Genomic DNA, 15,238 nt, shown 5'->3' on the forward strand with positions numbered 1-15,238 from the left:
TCAGGGTTTCCCAGCACCGGGCCTTTGACCAGAGCCTCCTTCAGCATGCAGAGAGCCCTCTGGCACTGCCCGGTCCAGACCAGCTTGTCTGGCTCACTCTTCTTACATAGCTCAGCAATGGGAGCTGACACACAGATAAAGTGGGGCACAAACCTCCGGTAGGGCCCCCCATCCCGATAAAAGCCTGGGCCTGTTTCTTAGTCTGGGGAGCAGGCCGGTGTCTGATTGCCCCCACCTTGGCTAGCTCTGGCTTTAGGCAGCCGCCCCCCATCTTGTGGCCCAGGTACGACACCTCAGCCATCCCCACCTGGCACTTGCCAGCTTTTACAGTCAGCCCTGCATCCTGGAGATGACCCGGCACCCTCTTCCCCAGGACACATGGTCCTCCCAGGTCTGGCTAACAACACAAATATCATCAATGTACGCTAGGGTAAAGTTCTCCATCCCTCTCACTAACTTTCACCTTTTCATGTTCTCTGTATGTATAAATATCTCCATTCCATGCATCTGAAGAATTGAGCTGTAGCCTACAAAAGCTTATGCTGAAATAAATTTGTTAGTCTCTAAGGTGCCACAAGTACTCCTGTTCTTTTTGTGAAAGGGATTGTACAATTAGCAGTTGCTGTGTCCTTTCTGTGGACAGGCTCAATGTCTGAGTGTAGGGAGGCTGTAGGGAGTTCCTGCTCCGTACAGGTCAAAGGCAGGGTATGAGTGTGGGCATTAGGGCCGTATTGGGGCATCGCTCAAAGAGGGTAGAGTTAAGGTTGTGTTGGGCATTTACCATAATGCTGTATTCCCTGAGATTCCAAAGTTCAAGTGTTGCTAAGCTCAATGTTCCAGAAGGACATGAGCTACCCCCGGGCAACTTTAACTCTGCATTCACAACAGTTTTTGTCAGTGAATTTCCTAATTTTTTTTGAACAGAAAGAAAATATTGTTGGCAGGAGCTAGTGCTCATTGAGGCAGCTGCAATTCTGATGTAGGTGGGCAGTTCAGATGCTCGTGTGGCCAGGTATTGTGAATAATACCCAGCTCTCACACAACGCTTTTCACCAGTAGCTCTCAAGGAGCAAAACATCATTATCCCCATTGTACAGATGAGGAAACTGAGATGTGAAGTGACTTGGCTAAAGTCATTCCACAGGCCGATGGCAGAGCCAGGAATAGATGCCAGTTTTCTGAGTCCCGGTCCAGTGCTCTCTCCACTAGACCAGATGGTCGCTATGTGATTCCTAACTGTCCCCCGTACCTCCTGCACACTGTTCATGTCAAGGCTGAATCCCCACTCTGGCGCTTCGAGTGCTGAAGGTGGGGGCCCGCAAGGATTCTGAAAATTAATACTGGCCACTCCAGGCTGGTATTAAACTCCCAAGGTTACAGCTTCTCTCTGACCTTGGATGGGTAGATGCTGCCATCACCCAAGTACAGAACCCCTTTGAGAGCCCAGGAAGGCACTTGGGAATTCCTTCCTGTGGGGTACCCTCAAGCCCTTTCAACGCCCCCTCCGGGAAAGAGCTGAGGGGAAAAAAAAAAGGAAATCAGCTGTTGCCACCAGCTAATCAAACAGCATGTGAACAAACCTTTTAAGACACAAAAATCCAATTCTGTTCTTTAAAAAGGTAAATTTTATTAATAATATTTAAAAAAGAAAATACATCTGGGAACTCAGGTTATTGCTAGATTTTAAAAGAGCAACTACAAGGATTAAGTATCAAGAATAGTTTTCTTGATGTCCAGCTTAAAGGTTACAAGCAAAACAAAGGCACCTGGGTTTAGCACAGAGGAGTCAACAAGCCATAAAGAAATAAAAAGAGATAAACCTAATTGCGTCTTCCTAGACATTTCCTGATCTACTTACATATCTGGGGTTTCAAATGAGTAGTTTCTAGGTATGATACCGAGGATTTTCCATACCTGGCCTAAGCTTCTTACAGTATAACTGCTGCCCTGTCCGCCTCTCCCCAGAAGAACCACAGACAGACAAAAGGGGAGTCTTGTTTTAATTTTAAAAAGTTCTAACCTTCCCATTGCCTCTTTTGGCCAGGTGTCCACTCACTCACTGCCTTTTACCTATGAATAGCAGTGAGACTTTTTAATGCTTTACAAGTAGAGCAATTAGAGAACAGCTACTAAGAAGGATTTTATAGCTACTGGCTGGCTGGGTGTCCGTAAAAGGGAGCTACCCCCTCCCCTTCATTTATCACAGTTCTCATGGGATAATGGCCTGCGTTGCAATGTATGTAGTGTATAGATGCTAACAGGGCTGGTGATGGTTTTATTACGTCGGTGCTACGGTGCCTTAAGCATGTGAGAGAAGACTGCTGTGTCTCTCTCCTCCCCCGCTGTGACGGATTTGGTCACAAAGACCCCCTTGGGACTGTCACCTGATGTGCTGAGACAACCTCTGAGCCCATTTTCTCTGCCAGTTTGGACCTTCCAAACCCTGCCTTGCTGAGCCAGACATGCCCGCCTGCTGCAAACACAGATCCAGTGTCTGAACCACACCCCCAAAGCTGCAGGCTTAACTGGAAACAGCTTAAGAAGTGCTCCTGTCTCCAGCACCCAGACACCCAGCTCCCAATGGGGTCCAAACAGCAAATAAATCCATTTTACCCTGTAAAGCTTATACAGGGTAAACTCATAAATTGTCCCCCCTCTATAACACTGATAGAGAGATAGGCAAAGCTGTTTGCTCCCCCAGGTATTAATCACTTACTCTGGATTAATTAATAAGCAAAAGTGATTTTATTAAGTATAAAAAGTAGGATTTAAGTGGTTTTAAGTAATAACAGACAGAACAAAGTAAGTTACCAAGCAAAATAAAACAAATCTCTCAAGTCTAAGCCTAATACAGTAGGAAACTGATTACGGGTAAATCTCACCCTCAGAGAGGTTCCAATAAGCTTCTTTCACAGACTGGACTCCTTCCTAGTCTGGATACAAACCTTTCCCCTGGTACAGCCCTTGTTAGCTCCTGCTCACACCCTCTTATGTAGCTTTGGCAAAAGGCATGAATCTTTTGTCTCTCTGGGTCCCCACCCCTCCTCCTAAATGGAAAAGCTCCAGGTTTAAGATGGATTCCTGTACCAGGTGACATGGCCGCATGTCCTGTGAGACCCCCAAGCCTTCACTCTTCCGTGCCTGACTCACAGGAAGGCTTGCAAGTAAACAGAGCCATTTACAACCAATTGTCCTAGTTGATGAGAGCCATCAAGATTCCAAACCACCATTAATGATTTAGTTGGGATGGGACGATTTAGTTGGGGATTGGTCCTGCTTTGAGTAGGGGTTGGACTAGATACCTCCTCAGGTCCCTTCCAGCCCTGATATTCTATGATTAATGGCCCACACTTCGCATAATTACAATAGGACCTCAGAGTTATATTTCATATTTCTAGTTTCAGATACAAGAATGATACGTGCATACAAATAGGAGGACCACACTCAGTAGATTATAAGCTTTGTAATGATACCTTGCAAGAGATCTTTTGCATGAAGCATATTTCAATTACATTATATTCACACTCATAAGCATATTTCCATAAAGTCATATGGAGCACCACATCACACCCCCCCCCCTGACATATAGCCCCCGCCCCCCCCCCCCCCCATATTTCCAGCTCCCCTTCCCAGTCAGCCATCAGCATTTTACACTCCAGGGCTCAGCAAATCACAGGTAGAATCTGTGAACTTAAAGCCAGCTTGTTTTTGGCTGGATCTCGGGAACCCCTTAGTCAAATGGCCCCATATTGGGATCCCCGGCCGCAGCCCGTGCTGCCATGGGGCCCACCCAGCGCCCAGGCAATCTGAGCAGAGGCGTGGAGTTTAGGCACCAAGAACAATCGAGCTTTAAATGGAGCTGGATGGCCACGAAGGACAGCCGAGGGCTCAGCTGTAACAGGCACCAACCCTGACGTATCGGAGCACCTCACAATTGTCAGTGTGTTTATCTTCACGATGCCTCTGGGAGGCCAGGCAGGGCTAGAATCCCCAGTGTACACATGGGGAAACTGAGTCAGAGACAGTCCAAGTGACATGATCAAGGTCACACAGAGAGTCTCTGGCAGAGCCAGGAACTGAACCCAGGAGTCCTGAGTCCCACCGAGACCCACTGCCCCATCCAGCTTACCTGCCCTCGCGTCTGTTCCTGGGCTCGGGGCGTTTCTCCCCATGGTTTGTTCATGTGCAGCGATGGGGGCTGCAGTCTGTGTCGGTGTGTGTGTCTGTGCAGCAACGGGAGCCCCAATCTCAGTGTCCTTGAGTCGCAGCCCCCGGCGGGCTGTGGGGCTGGGGCAGATGGTTACTGTACAATTGCCCCTCTATCCCCCTCAGAGAACCCCAAGATCTCCCCAACCTCCCCCCTCAGAGACCCCAATATCCCCCTCCGAGATCCCCACTATTGGACCTCAGAAACCCCCTGACATCCAGAGACCCCAAATATCTTCCCAACTCCTCCCCCAGAGACTCCCGAACATCCCTCTCAGAGACCCCCAATATCTTCCCAACCTCCCCCAATATTCCCCTCAGAGACCCCCAACAACCCCCTCAGAGACCCCCAATATCTCCCCAACCTCCCCCCTCAGAGACCCCCATAGTATCCCTCAGAGACCCCAATATCGGACCTCAGAAACCCCCTGACATCCAGAGTCCCCCAATATCTTCCCAACCTCCCCCAATATTCCCCTCAGAGACCCCCAACCCCCTCAGAGACCCCCAATATCTCTCCAACATCTGCGCTCAGAGACCCACAACATCACTGCTCAGAGATCCCCTGACAGACCTCTCAGAGCCCTCCAATATTCCTGAGACCCCCCCCAATATCTCTCCTCAGAGAACCCTCAACAGCACCCCTCAATAGGCCCCTAAATATCCCTCCTCAGAGACCCCCAACATCACTTCTCAGAGATCCTCAATATCCCTCCTCAGGAACCCCCAATATCCCCCCTCAGAGACCACCAATATCTCCCCAACATCCCTGCTCAGAGATCCTGTGACAGACCTCTCAGAGACCCCCCATATTCCCCTCAGAGCCCCTCAATATTTCCCCAACATCCCTGTTCAGAGACCCTCCAACCCCCCTTCAGAGACTCCAAACATCCCCCTCAGAACCCCCCCAGCATGCCCCTGACATGATTCCCTCGGAGACGTCCCCCAACACCTTGCTCAGAGACCTCCAATACCACCTCAGAGACCCCCTAAATGTCACCCCTCAGAGACCCCCCCGAGAACCGCCCCAATATCACACCTCAGGCCCCCTCCCCCAGGGACCGTTGCGGCCGTTACTCCCCCTCCCCCGCCCTGTGCTGGAGCCGCTTCCTTCCCGCCCTTCACAGCTGCGCTGCAGTGGGGGAGGGGAGTCATGGCGCCAACTACTGCGGGGAGGGGCCTGGGGGCGGGGGGTGTCCGAGGGTCTCTGAGGGGGATACTGGGGGGTCTCTGAAGAGGATGTTGGGGATCTGTGAGAGGGATGTTGGGGATATACTGGGGGTCTCTGAAGGGGATGTTGGGGGTCTCTGAAGGGGATGTTGGGGATATACTGGGGTCTCTGAGGGGGATGTTGGGGATATATTGGGGGTCTCTGGAGAAGATATTGGGGGGCTCTGAGGGGGATGTTGCGGGGTCCCCGTGAGGATATTAGGCGTATCTGAGTTGGATGTTGGTAGGTGGTCAGGGAGGAGGTTGTGTGGTCCTTGGGGAGGGATATTGGGGAGGTTATCGGGGATGAAAGTGGAAGGTCTCTTGGGGATATTGGGACAGGTCTCTGATGGGGGAAACTGGTGGGTTTCTGTGTGGGTTATTGGGGGGTTATTGGGGCATTTCTGAGGGGGCATTGGGTTTCCCTGTGGGATATTGTGGGATATTCAGGGTCTCTGAGGGAGATATTGTGTATTTCTGAGGTGGCATGGGGTTCTCTGAGGTTTAGTAAGGGTCGCTGAGGAGAAACTGGTGGGTGTCTCTGAGAGGAATATTGGGGGATCCTTGAGCAGGGATATTGGGGGATCTCTGAGAGAGGGTCTGTGAAGGGGATATTGCTGGATCTCCAGTCAAGTGCTTGTCTAGAAGTACAGGGTGTGGGTGGGTTTCTGATATCTGTGCAACATGCCCAAACCACTTCAGTCTTTTTTTCCGAATCATTATCTCTACAGCCTGTTTGTTGGACAGTCCTTCATAACACATCAGCGTTGGTTACTTTGTCCCCCCAGCGGACACTGGGTATTCTCAGCCAGCATCTCTGATGGAGTGCGTTAAGTTTCCTGTTGTGGGCTTCTAGCACTTGCCAAGTTTCAGAAGCATGTAACAATGTGGGTATCACAATGGCATTGTATAACTTTTATCTTGGTTCAAGTGTGAATCTCTTTATTTGTTCAGATATTTGTCAGTTCAGATATTTGTCAGTTCAGTTATTTGTTCAGAGTCCACTTGCCTCTCCAGTTCTTGTTTCCACTTTGTTATGGAGTTGGCCATCAGTACTGATTGTGCTTCCAAGATATACAAATTTGTTAACTATGCCTTATTCTTCACCATCAATCAGATGCTCAACATTGCTGACTCTTTCAACAATCATGACTTTTGTCTTCTTTTGGCTGTTTCTTAATCCTCTTTGACAGCACCACATTTGACATTGTGGTGGTCTTTGTCATGGCATTGTCATCTGTGTCCAACAGAACAATGTCACCTGCAAAGATCTCTTGAAGCTTTTCTCTATTCCACATAACTACTGTATCTTCCTTTGATGTTGCTTTTTGCATCACGTTATCTATGCGGAAAAGGAAAAGTGGTAAGATACAACCCTGCCACACTCTATTGATGATAGCAAACCAATCTGCCTCTCCACTTTCTGTCCTTACACAGCATTTTGAAGCTTCATACAGCATCTTGGCCAGTGACACTATCTTTCTAGGAAGACCATATTATTGCAGACCCTATGGATGCAGTTGAAGGATTTGGTGAAATCTGTGTAGTTCAAGATTCATCTTCTCTGATAAGCAAGCCTTTTCTCATTCAATTGTCTCAGGGTAAAGATGTGATCTACACATGATCATTTTGTGTTCATTCAGTACACAGTTTTTCATTGATGACGAGTTTGGCTCTGTTCAGTAGTATGCTACAGAACACTTCTGTGGGTACTGAAAGTAGTGCTATACTTATGCTGAGTAGGGACCTAGATGATGGTCTCATATTTAACAAAACTGTTTTTGGGGAGCGGTGGAGGGTTTGAAGAGGCAAGTAGGAAAACAAGATCCTAAAAAGCTCAGAAACCCAAAGGTGAATAAAGAGAACCCAGCATTTTCTCCCTCCAAATCTCATGATTTTAAGCCATTTTCATGATAGTTGAATGTTTGTGATTGGCAATACTGGGTATCTCTCCCGGAGCAAATAAGAGTCTATAAGTACAGTATCAACACAGGGAACAGAAATTTGATAATAGGAAGCTCTTCAATCTAGCAGACAAACGTATAAGATCCAATGGCTGGAATTTTAAGCTGCACAGGTTTAGACTCAAAAGAAGAATGAATTTGTTAACAGTGAGGGGACTTAACCACTGCAACAACTTACCAAGGACTCGGGTGGATTCTCCTTCACTGGCAAGTTGTAAATCAAGATGGGACGTTTTTTCTGAAAAATCTGTGTGACGCTGGCAGACGAGGTGCCAGCTCATGCCAAGGCCCCAAGGGCTCAACCAAACACTGACAAATACATAGCTGGAAAGCAGTCTGGCTCACTTGTGTGTTAGCAGTCTGTTAAGTTTCTAAGAATGTATGTAGGGTTCAGACATTATAAAACGCTTGTAGGATGCTGCATGTATTAATCTCACTTATAGCATCTGTACCCCATGTTATAAAGTGGCAGGAAGTGTTTGTATTGTAATCCTCTGTAATTGTGTAAATCGTCAAACAGGAAAGAAGCATTCATTAATGTACAATGCCAGCTTCCTACAGAAGGTGTTAGAGCCTGCCCACCAGAATGCTCATTGAAATTAAATGAGCCATTGTGAACCTCAAAGAACAAAGACTTTGTTAATTGCATTCCACCCCACCCAGTGAAGAGAAGACCTGTACATGAACTCATCCCATCAGCCTGAGCTCTGGGAGGCAGGGAATAAAAATCCCTGACAGGAAGAATCTGTGTCTTTTTGCTGCCTGGTCTCCGAGGGGCCAGGGTCACTAAGCATAAGCAAAAGATCCCCAGTGCGTGGCCAGGGCTAGACCTAAAGGATGTATAGAGCTTGCTCATTACAGAAACTTCTATCATCTTTGGGAACCTAAGGCTGTAACTCATTTGTGTGTGTATGTTACCTGCCTTAACCTTGTCAATAGCTTCTCATTGCTTTTTCTTAGTTAGTAAATCTTTAGATAATTTATTATAGGATTTGCTACAAGCGGGTTCTCTTTGGTATAAGATCAAGGGTGTAATTGACCTGGGGTAAGTGATTGGTCCTTTGGGCTCGGGAGGAATCTGAATATTGTTGTGATTTTTGGTGTAAGAGACCATCTATCACAAAGGCAGGCATGTGTAGATGCAAGATCAGAGTATCCCAGGGGACTGTCTGTCACTCCGTGTTAAGGCTGGTATCCTGCCAGAGGAGTTTACACTTGATAACTAATTGGCGAAATCTAAGTATAGAATTCACAACTGATTTTTGGCTTGTACCCTGCTTCTAACAGTCTGCCCTGAGGTTGGTACTCATGCTCTTGAGCCGCTCCAGACAGCCTGCCAATGTGAACTGGGGTTTAGTGCAAACAGAAATTAATTCAGGGCAGTCCACTGGCCTGCGTTATACAGGACATTTCAGCAGATGGTCACAGGGGTCCCTGTGAGTCTGAAAGAAGTGGAATTTGTCTCCTAATGACTCATGCTTTTGCTATTGTATTATTGTGGTGGTGTCATTTCCGGTAAGTCAGAAGCCAAAGGTCTCTCTGGCAGATAACCGGCCGATCCCCCCTGCAAACAACGCCCCCTTCCCCCATGTGGCTGAGCTATTGGCAGGAGAGGAGGTTCCTTTACAGGAAGTGCCGAGCTGAACAACTAGAGTTTTCCAAGTGACTGAGGAGGGCTCAGCCCTGCCAAGAGCCATCTGTGCCTTACAGGGATGGCTGGCAAGTACCAGAGTGGGGCAGGAGTGCCAAGGGAAAGGGAGGAGGAACAGGCTGAGTTTCATACACTTGTCCAGGAGTTCCTGAAATGCTTCTTGGGGAACCATGTGTATCCCGAGCAAAGGGAACAGCAGAGAAGGGAGCGGCAGTGCCAGCTGGTGCGAGCTCTGGTCAGCAGGATCGTGGCTCGCGTGCATGAGTGGAATGTGCAGCTGTTCACGGGGGAAGCCATCCTGGTGGGCAGCCAAGCCCAGGACCTCCACGTCCAGACAGAGTCCAGCAGCAGCGACTACGACTTCCTGGTCCCCATCCGGTACAACACGAACCTAATCCTTATGGGCAGCCTGTACAGCAAACTGTACACCCCAAAAGGTCTTCTGCCTGTCTGGGAGAGCTTGAAGCCCGGGGTGCCGGTGTACCGCTGGGGGAACAAGGTGGTGGTGGATTATAACAAGCTGATAATGAGAGATCTCTTGGAGAGGAAGACAGTAGACATTGACCTCACAGAGGAAGACATAAAAACAATAAATGACCGGCAGGTGAGTGAGATCATAGGGCATTCAAAAAGTCACTCTCTGCTAGCCCAGCTCTGGGATCTTCCCCCCAGTGCCCCCTCAGGTCTGCCAGTGCCCCTCAATCCTGATCTGCAGCCCCCTGCTAGCCCAGCCCGGGGCTTTCCACCCCCACAGTTCTGCCGGCATCCCTTAGTCTCCATCCGCAGCCCCCTGCTCTCTCAGCCCTGGGCTCCCCACCACAGCTCTGCTGGTACCACTCAGTCCCAACATGCAACTTCCTCTTGATCTGGATTAAAGCATCTAAAGATGTCTTATTTCACCCCTTTTCAGCTACGGCTTTGGAAGAGTAGTGTTGATCCATATAGTGTAATGACAGCATTGTGGGAGTGTGTCCAGAAAGCTCTGACTGAAGGTAAGTTTCTTTGGGAATATTAATTCATTATTACTGCATTAGTTAGTTAAGGCCAGTCAGGAAGATGATAAACGGTGACACAGAGTGTTTGTTTTGTTTTGTTTTGCTTTCTTGTTTTTTTTATTAACTTTTTATTATATATATATATATATATATATATATATATATACACCAAACATAACAAACTATACATAAACGTCTCGAGAAGCAATGTGCTTGGAGTTGGGATCTTCAAGGTGGATGTGCTCCCAGTGCACTGGGATCATACTGGGATCATGGGGGTGGGTAGATACAGTGCACTGGAATCGTGGAAGGGGGTAGAGGCTCCCAGTGCACTGGAGTCCTAGAGGTGAGGTGGGGTGAGTGGATGCCCCCAGCACAATAGACTCATGGAGTTGTGAGAAGTAAACCAGACACCTGGCCACCCTGTCTGCTACAATAAAGATCCTGTTAGTAGCTGGGATTTTCTCCCCATGAAGATCCTTATACACTGTAATCAAGTCACCTCTTAATCTCTTTTTTGATAAAGTAAACAGACTGAGCTCTTTACGGCCTCGCCTACACATCAAAGTTAGGTACACAGCTACGGCAGTGAGGGGTCTGAATACTCCCTACCGCGAGTGCCGTAACTATGGCGATGTAAACCCCAGCAACTCTATTGAGGAATATTTTTCAGGTTTCTCTTTTTGCCACCTGCTGTTAATTCATTCTGTAACTTCCCAAGGAGTTTGCCAAAGAGGTGCACCCTTGCGACCGTGGTAAAGAGCATAACACCAATTTGCACTGGGTAAACGTTGTGTTTTTATATCCTTGTCCTGAGGATGTTCTTAATCCCATTTCAACCTGGCTTGTGTTGCTGTTGCTCCAGTCAATTCCTTGCCAAGCGCGACAGCCCTTTAATATCAGTATAACAGCATCCGTGCTAGCAGATAGGTAGCTAGCAGTTGTAAGGATTTTCCTATACTGGGATAAAAATCCTCCCCATAAGTGAAGTAGTTAAACAGTGGAACTCTCGAGTGTGGAACAGGATTAACTGATCGTATTTCCGGCGTGTGGTGATTTCAGCACTTAAGACAACCCGTAGCTGTAACTGTGAGCTGGCCAAGACTTGATTAATATAGACACAAAGAAATCTGACTTCTTCCAACCCTGCAGGAATCTCATCATTTTCTTCCAGTTTCACCTTTGTGATCAGCCTTCTGTAGAAGAATTGGAGTGTCACAGATTTTAACCAGCCCTTTTCTTGCCCCTTCTCTTTTTTAGAGGAAAGAAACCCTGTTACCGGAATTAGTAAGTAAAGTTATATACATTAAGGGACTCTGTAAGTGGAGGAGTTATAAGCACAAGCACAAGGAAAATACAGAAGGGAAAACTGTTAAGCTGCGTAGGGTAAAATAGTAAATACATTGAAAAGGGGGCTGTGGGTTGGGTTTGAGGGGATTGACAGAGCTGTGGGGGGTGGGAGAGCCCCTGGCTGTGACAGTAGGGGCTGCTGGTTGGGGTTGAGGGGCACAAGCAGAGCTGTGTGTTGGGGAAGCCCACAGCTGTGATAGCAGGGTCTGTGGGTCAGGGCATTGGCAGAGCTAGGGCGCATAAAGGGGGAAGCCCAGGGCTGGAGGTGAGGATTATGTTCCTTCATAATCTCTCTCGCACAATGGAGTTCCCAGAGTTAGGGGTTAGGGAGTCAGAATTCCTGGGTTCTAGTCTCAGTTCTTCCACTAACTCCCCACGTGCCCATGGAGATGAAGTTAGTTACACAATGTCAGAGAGACACAGAAATAGAAGCCAGGAATGCTGGCTGGCAGCCCCCACTGCTCTCACCACTAGAGCCTGCTCCCCTCCCAGAGCTGGGAGAGAACCCAGGAGTCCTGGGATCTTGGCCCTCATTCCCTTGACCTTTGCCCTTCCATCATCTCAGATCTGCAAAGCTTTGACCTATGTCAGCTGTTTGCTTTTGACTCCCACTCCTCTGTCTTGCTCTCCCCAAGGCAACATTAGACTGGAGAACACTGTGAGTATTACACCAATTAGTCCAGCCGTGCAGCTCACTGCAGAGGTGAACGGCCAAGCTGTGTCTATAGACCTGGTGCCCACCATCCGGAATAAAGTGGACATGTCCATGGATTGGCCGCAGCAGGATCTGAGGTGGCTCTCCGACTGGTGGGAGCGGGAGCAGGGCACTGAGCAGAGAAAACCCACCTGGAACATCATGGAAATTTACAAAACTGGGACCGATCTGGTGGCCAAGAATTCATACTGGAGGTAAAAATGCAAATCTCATTTGTTCCAGCAGAAGGCAACACAAATGCACACGGGGGGGCTCATCCCCTCCAGCAGGAGGTGCAGGGACACCCCCCCCCTCCAGTGCAGGTTTGGGATGGGGGTCTATCTGACCCATTCAGCCCTGCCTCATTTCCCTCAACCCCATTCCAGGCTCACCTTCTCCCTGGCTGAGACTCAGCTCCTCAGGGACAATGACGCTGATGGTGGGTGCAGGCGGGAGGCACTGCAGGTGCTGAAGCAAATCAACATGGAGAAGTGGGTAGCGTGCTACGGCAAAGTCCTGACCTCCTACCACCTGAAGGTAACTCAGATGGGGGACCCAGGGTGGGAGGAGGTGGAGAATGGGTGATAGGAGCATCCTCGGATTTGGGGAGAAAGAAAGATCTAGAAGAGTAGAGGTGTGGGGGGGCTGGGAGCCAGGATTCCTCAGTTCTCTCCCCAGCTCTGGGAGGGGAGTGGGTTAGAGGACGGGGGCCAGGAGCCAGGACTCCTGGGTTCTAGCCCTTGTTGTGGGAGGGTAGCAGTCTCCAGTGGTTAGAGCTGCATGTTTCTTTTGCAGATGGTTCTTTTTTGGGCTTCCCACCTCAACCCAGAGACAGAGAACTGGGCCATGGAGCTGGATGCTCTGGGGGCCCTGCTGAAGGTGCTGGAATTCTGCCTGGAGAAGAGACACTTGCCCAGCTACTTCCTGCCTTCGATTAATTTCTTCGACTGGCACCGGACTGAGGAAGAGAATTCCCTGAAGAACCTGGTGCTGGAGGCGCTCAGACTGGAGGTGAGGCTGATGAGATGCAGCCCACAACTGTACCTCCAGCGGAGCTATGACCTGGCCAAGCCCCAAAGCCCGGGACCCTTCATGCAACGGGCGCGGGAGCTCAACGAGTTTAGAAGGGAGCATCAGAAAGACTTTGAAGCATTCAAAAACCTGAAGATATCTTTTGACACAAGCCTCTTCAGGGAGCTGTGAGCAGCCTCTGCTCCCAACATAGATACTTGGGCTTTTGTCTGAACTGACATACCCCAGTGGATCTGCAATTGCTCTGGATTTACACTGGGGAAATGGATATTTTGCTTCAAAACATTGAGATATGGAACAATAAATAGTCTCAAATTCTTTTCATAGGTCTTCTGGGTTTTGTGAGAGTAGGGCTCACATGGGGTGACTCTGGCATGACCCCAGCATAACTGACATCAGAATGCAGCCCTGGTCTCATTGCAATCAGGGATGACTCAAGATTGACCCTAGGGGGGCTGAAATCAGAAGCTGGCCTTGCCTTCATTGCAGACAGGTGGTGACTCCAGATTGACCTGGGGGAGCTGAGATCAGACCCCAGGCAGTGGAAGTAAGAAGATCCAATGGCTGGAAGTTGAAGCTGGACAGGTTTAGACTTGAAATGAAGTGCAAATTGTTAACAAGTGCTGGTAATTAACTATTGGAAAAACTTAGGGCTGGTCTACACTTGGGGGCAGTTTGAACTAAAATATGCAACTTTAGCTACGCTATTCGCTTAGCTGAAGTCGAAATTGGTGGCAGGTCCCGGAACAGAAGGACCCCCTGCTGCCGACTTACCACCGAAGCTGGGGCCCCCCACTGCCAAAGCCCCTGGGCCCCCGGAATCCTCTGGGCGGCCATGTTCTCATGGCTCTTCTCTGAACCCTCTACAATTTATCAAGTATCAGAGGGGTAGCCGTGTTAGTCTGGTTCTGTAGAAGCAGCAAAGAATCCTGTGGCACCTTATAGACTAACAGAAGTTTTGCAGCATGAGCTTTCGTGGGTGAATGCCCACTTCTTCGGATGCAAGCAGTCACGCATCCGAAGAAGTGGGTATTCACCCACGAAAGCTCATGCTGCAAAACTTCTGTTAGTCTATAAGGTGCCACAGGATTCTTTGCTGCTTCTACAATTTATCAACATCCTTCTTCAACGGTGGGCCCCAGAACTGGACACAGGATTCCAGCAGTGGTTGCACCAGGGCCAAATTTAGAGGTAACATAACCTCTCTGCTCCTACGTGCGATTCCCCTGTTTCTGCAGCCCAGGATCGCAGCGGTGGCTTTGGCCACAGCATTGCTCTGGGAGGTCCTGTTCAGCTGATTATCCACCCCAACTCCCAAAAATTTTTAAGTCCCTGCTTCCCAAGGTAGAGTCCCCCAGCCTGTAAGTATGGCCTGCATTCTTTGTTCCCAGAGACATGCATTACATTTCGCTGTATTAAAGTGCACAGGGTTGGCGTAAGCCCAGTTTACCAAGGGATCTAGATCCCTTTGAATCAGTGCCCTGTCCTCCTCGTCGTTTACCACTCCCCGAATTATTTGTGTCATCTGCAAACTTGATCAGTGATGATTTTATGTTTTCTTCTAGGTCATTTATAAAGGTGTTAAATAGCATAGAGCTAAGAACCATCCCTGCGGGATCCCACTGGAAACAGATTTGTTTGATGATGATTCCCCATTTGCAGTTACATTTTCATAGAATCATAGAATCTCAGGGTTGGAAGGGACCTCAGGAGGTATCTAGTCCAACCCCCTGCTCAAAGCAGGACCAATCCCAACTAACTCATCCCAGCCAGGGCTTTGTCAAGCCTGACCTTAAAAACCTCTAAGGAAGGAGATTCCACCACCTCCCTCGGGAACCCATTCCAGTGCTTCACCAGCCTCCTAGGGAAATAGTGTTTCCTAATATCCAACCTAAACCTCCCCCACTGCAACTTGAGACCATCGCTCCTTGTTCTGTCATCTGCCACCACTGAGAACAGTCTAGATCCATCCTCTTTGGAACCCCCTTTCAGGTAGTTGAAAGCAGCTATCAAATCCCCCCTCATTCTTCTCTTCTGCAGTAATAAAAATAATGTCTCTGTTCTTTACTGGACTAAACAAAATAGAAACACAATTAAGTTGCTTTACATGTTTTGCTTTTTTTGGTAGGTTTTTTTC

At 48.6% G+C, this 15,238-nt stretch overlaps 2 protein-coding genes across 2 annotated transcripts; both read left to right on the forward strand.

Moving 5' to 3' along the window:
• The first annotated feature begins 9,077 nt into the window (after positions 1–9,077).
• Positions 9,078–10,085, forward strand: LOC120403336. Its single transcript, XM_039534324.1, has 2 exons — positions 9,078–9,634; positions 9,941–10,085. Exons 1-2 carry the CDS (start codon positions 9,092–9,094, stop codon positions 10,043–10,045), a joined length of 648 nt encoding a protein of 215 aa, XP_039390258.1. The 5' UTR covers positions 9,078–9,091; the 3' UTR covers positions 10,046–10,085.
• Positions 10,086–11,580: 1,495 nt separating this feature from the next.
• Positions 11,581–13,457, forward strand: LOC120403315 (protein mab-21-like 3). Its single transcript, XM_039534285.1, has 3 exons — positions 11,581–12,284; positions 12,456–12,606; positions 12,865–13,457. The coding sequence occupies exons 1-3, from the start codon at positions 11,650–11,652 to the stop codon at positions 13,270–13,272; spliced, it is 1,194 nt and encodes a 397-aa protein (XP_039390219.1). The 5' UTR covers positions 11,581–11,649; the 3' UTR covers positions 13,273–13,457.
• Positions 13,458–15,238: the final 1,781 nt, after the last annotated feature.

The sequence above is a fragment of the Mauremys reevesii genome, linkage group 4 (genome assembly GCF_016161935.1).
Source record: "Mauremys reevesii isolate NIE-2019 linkage group 4, ASM1616193v1, whole genome shotgun sequence".
NCBI classification, from domain to species: Eukaryota; Metazoa; Chordata; order Testudines; family Geoemydidae; genus Mauremys; species Mauremys reevesii.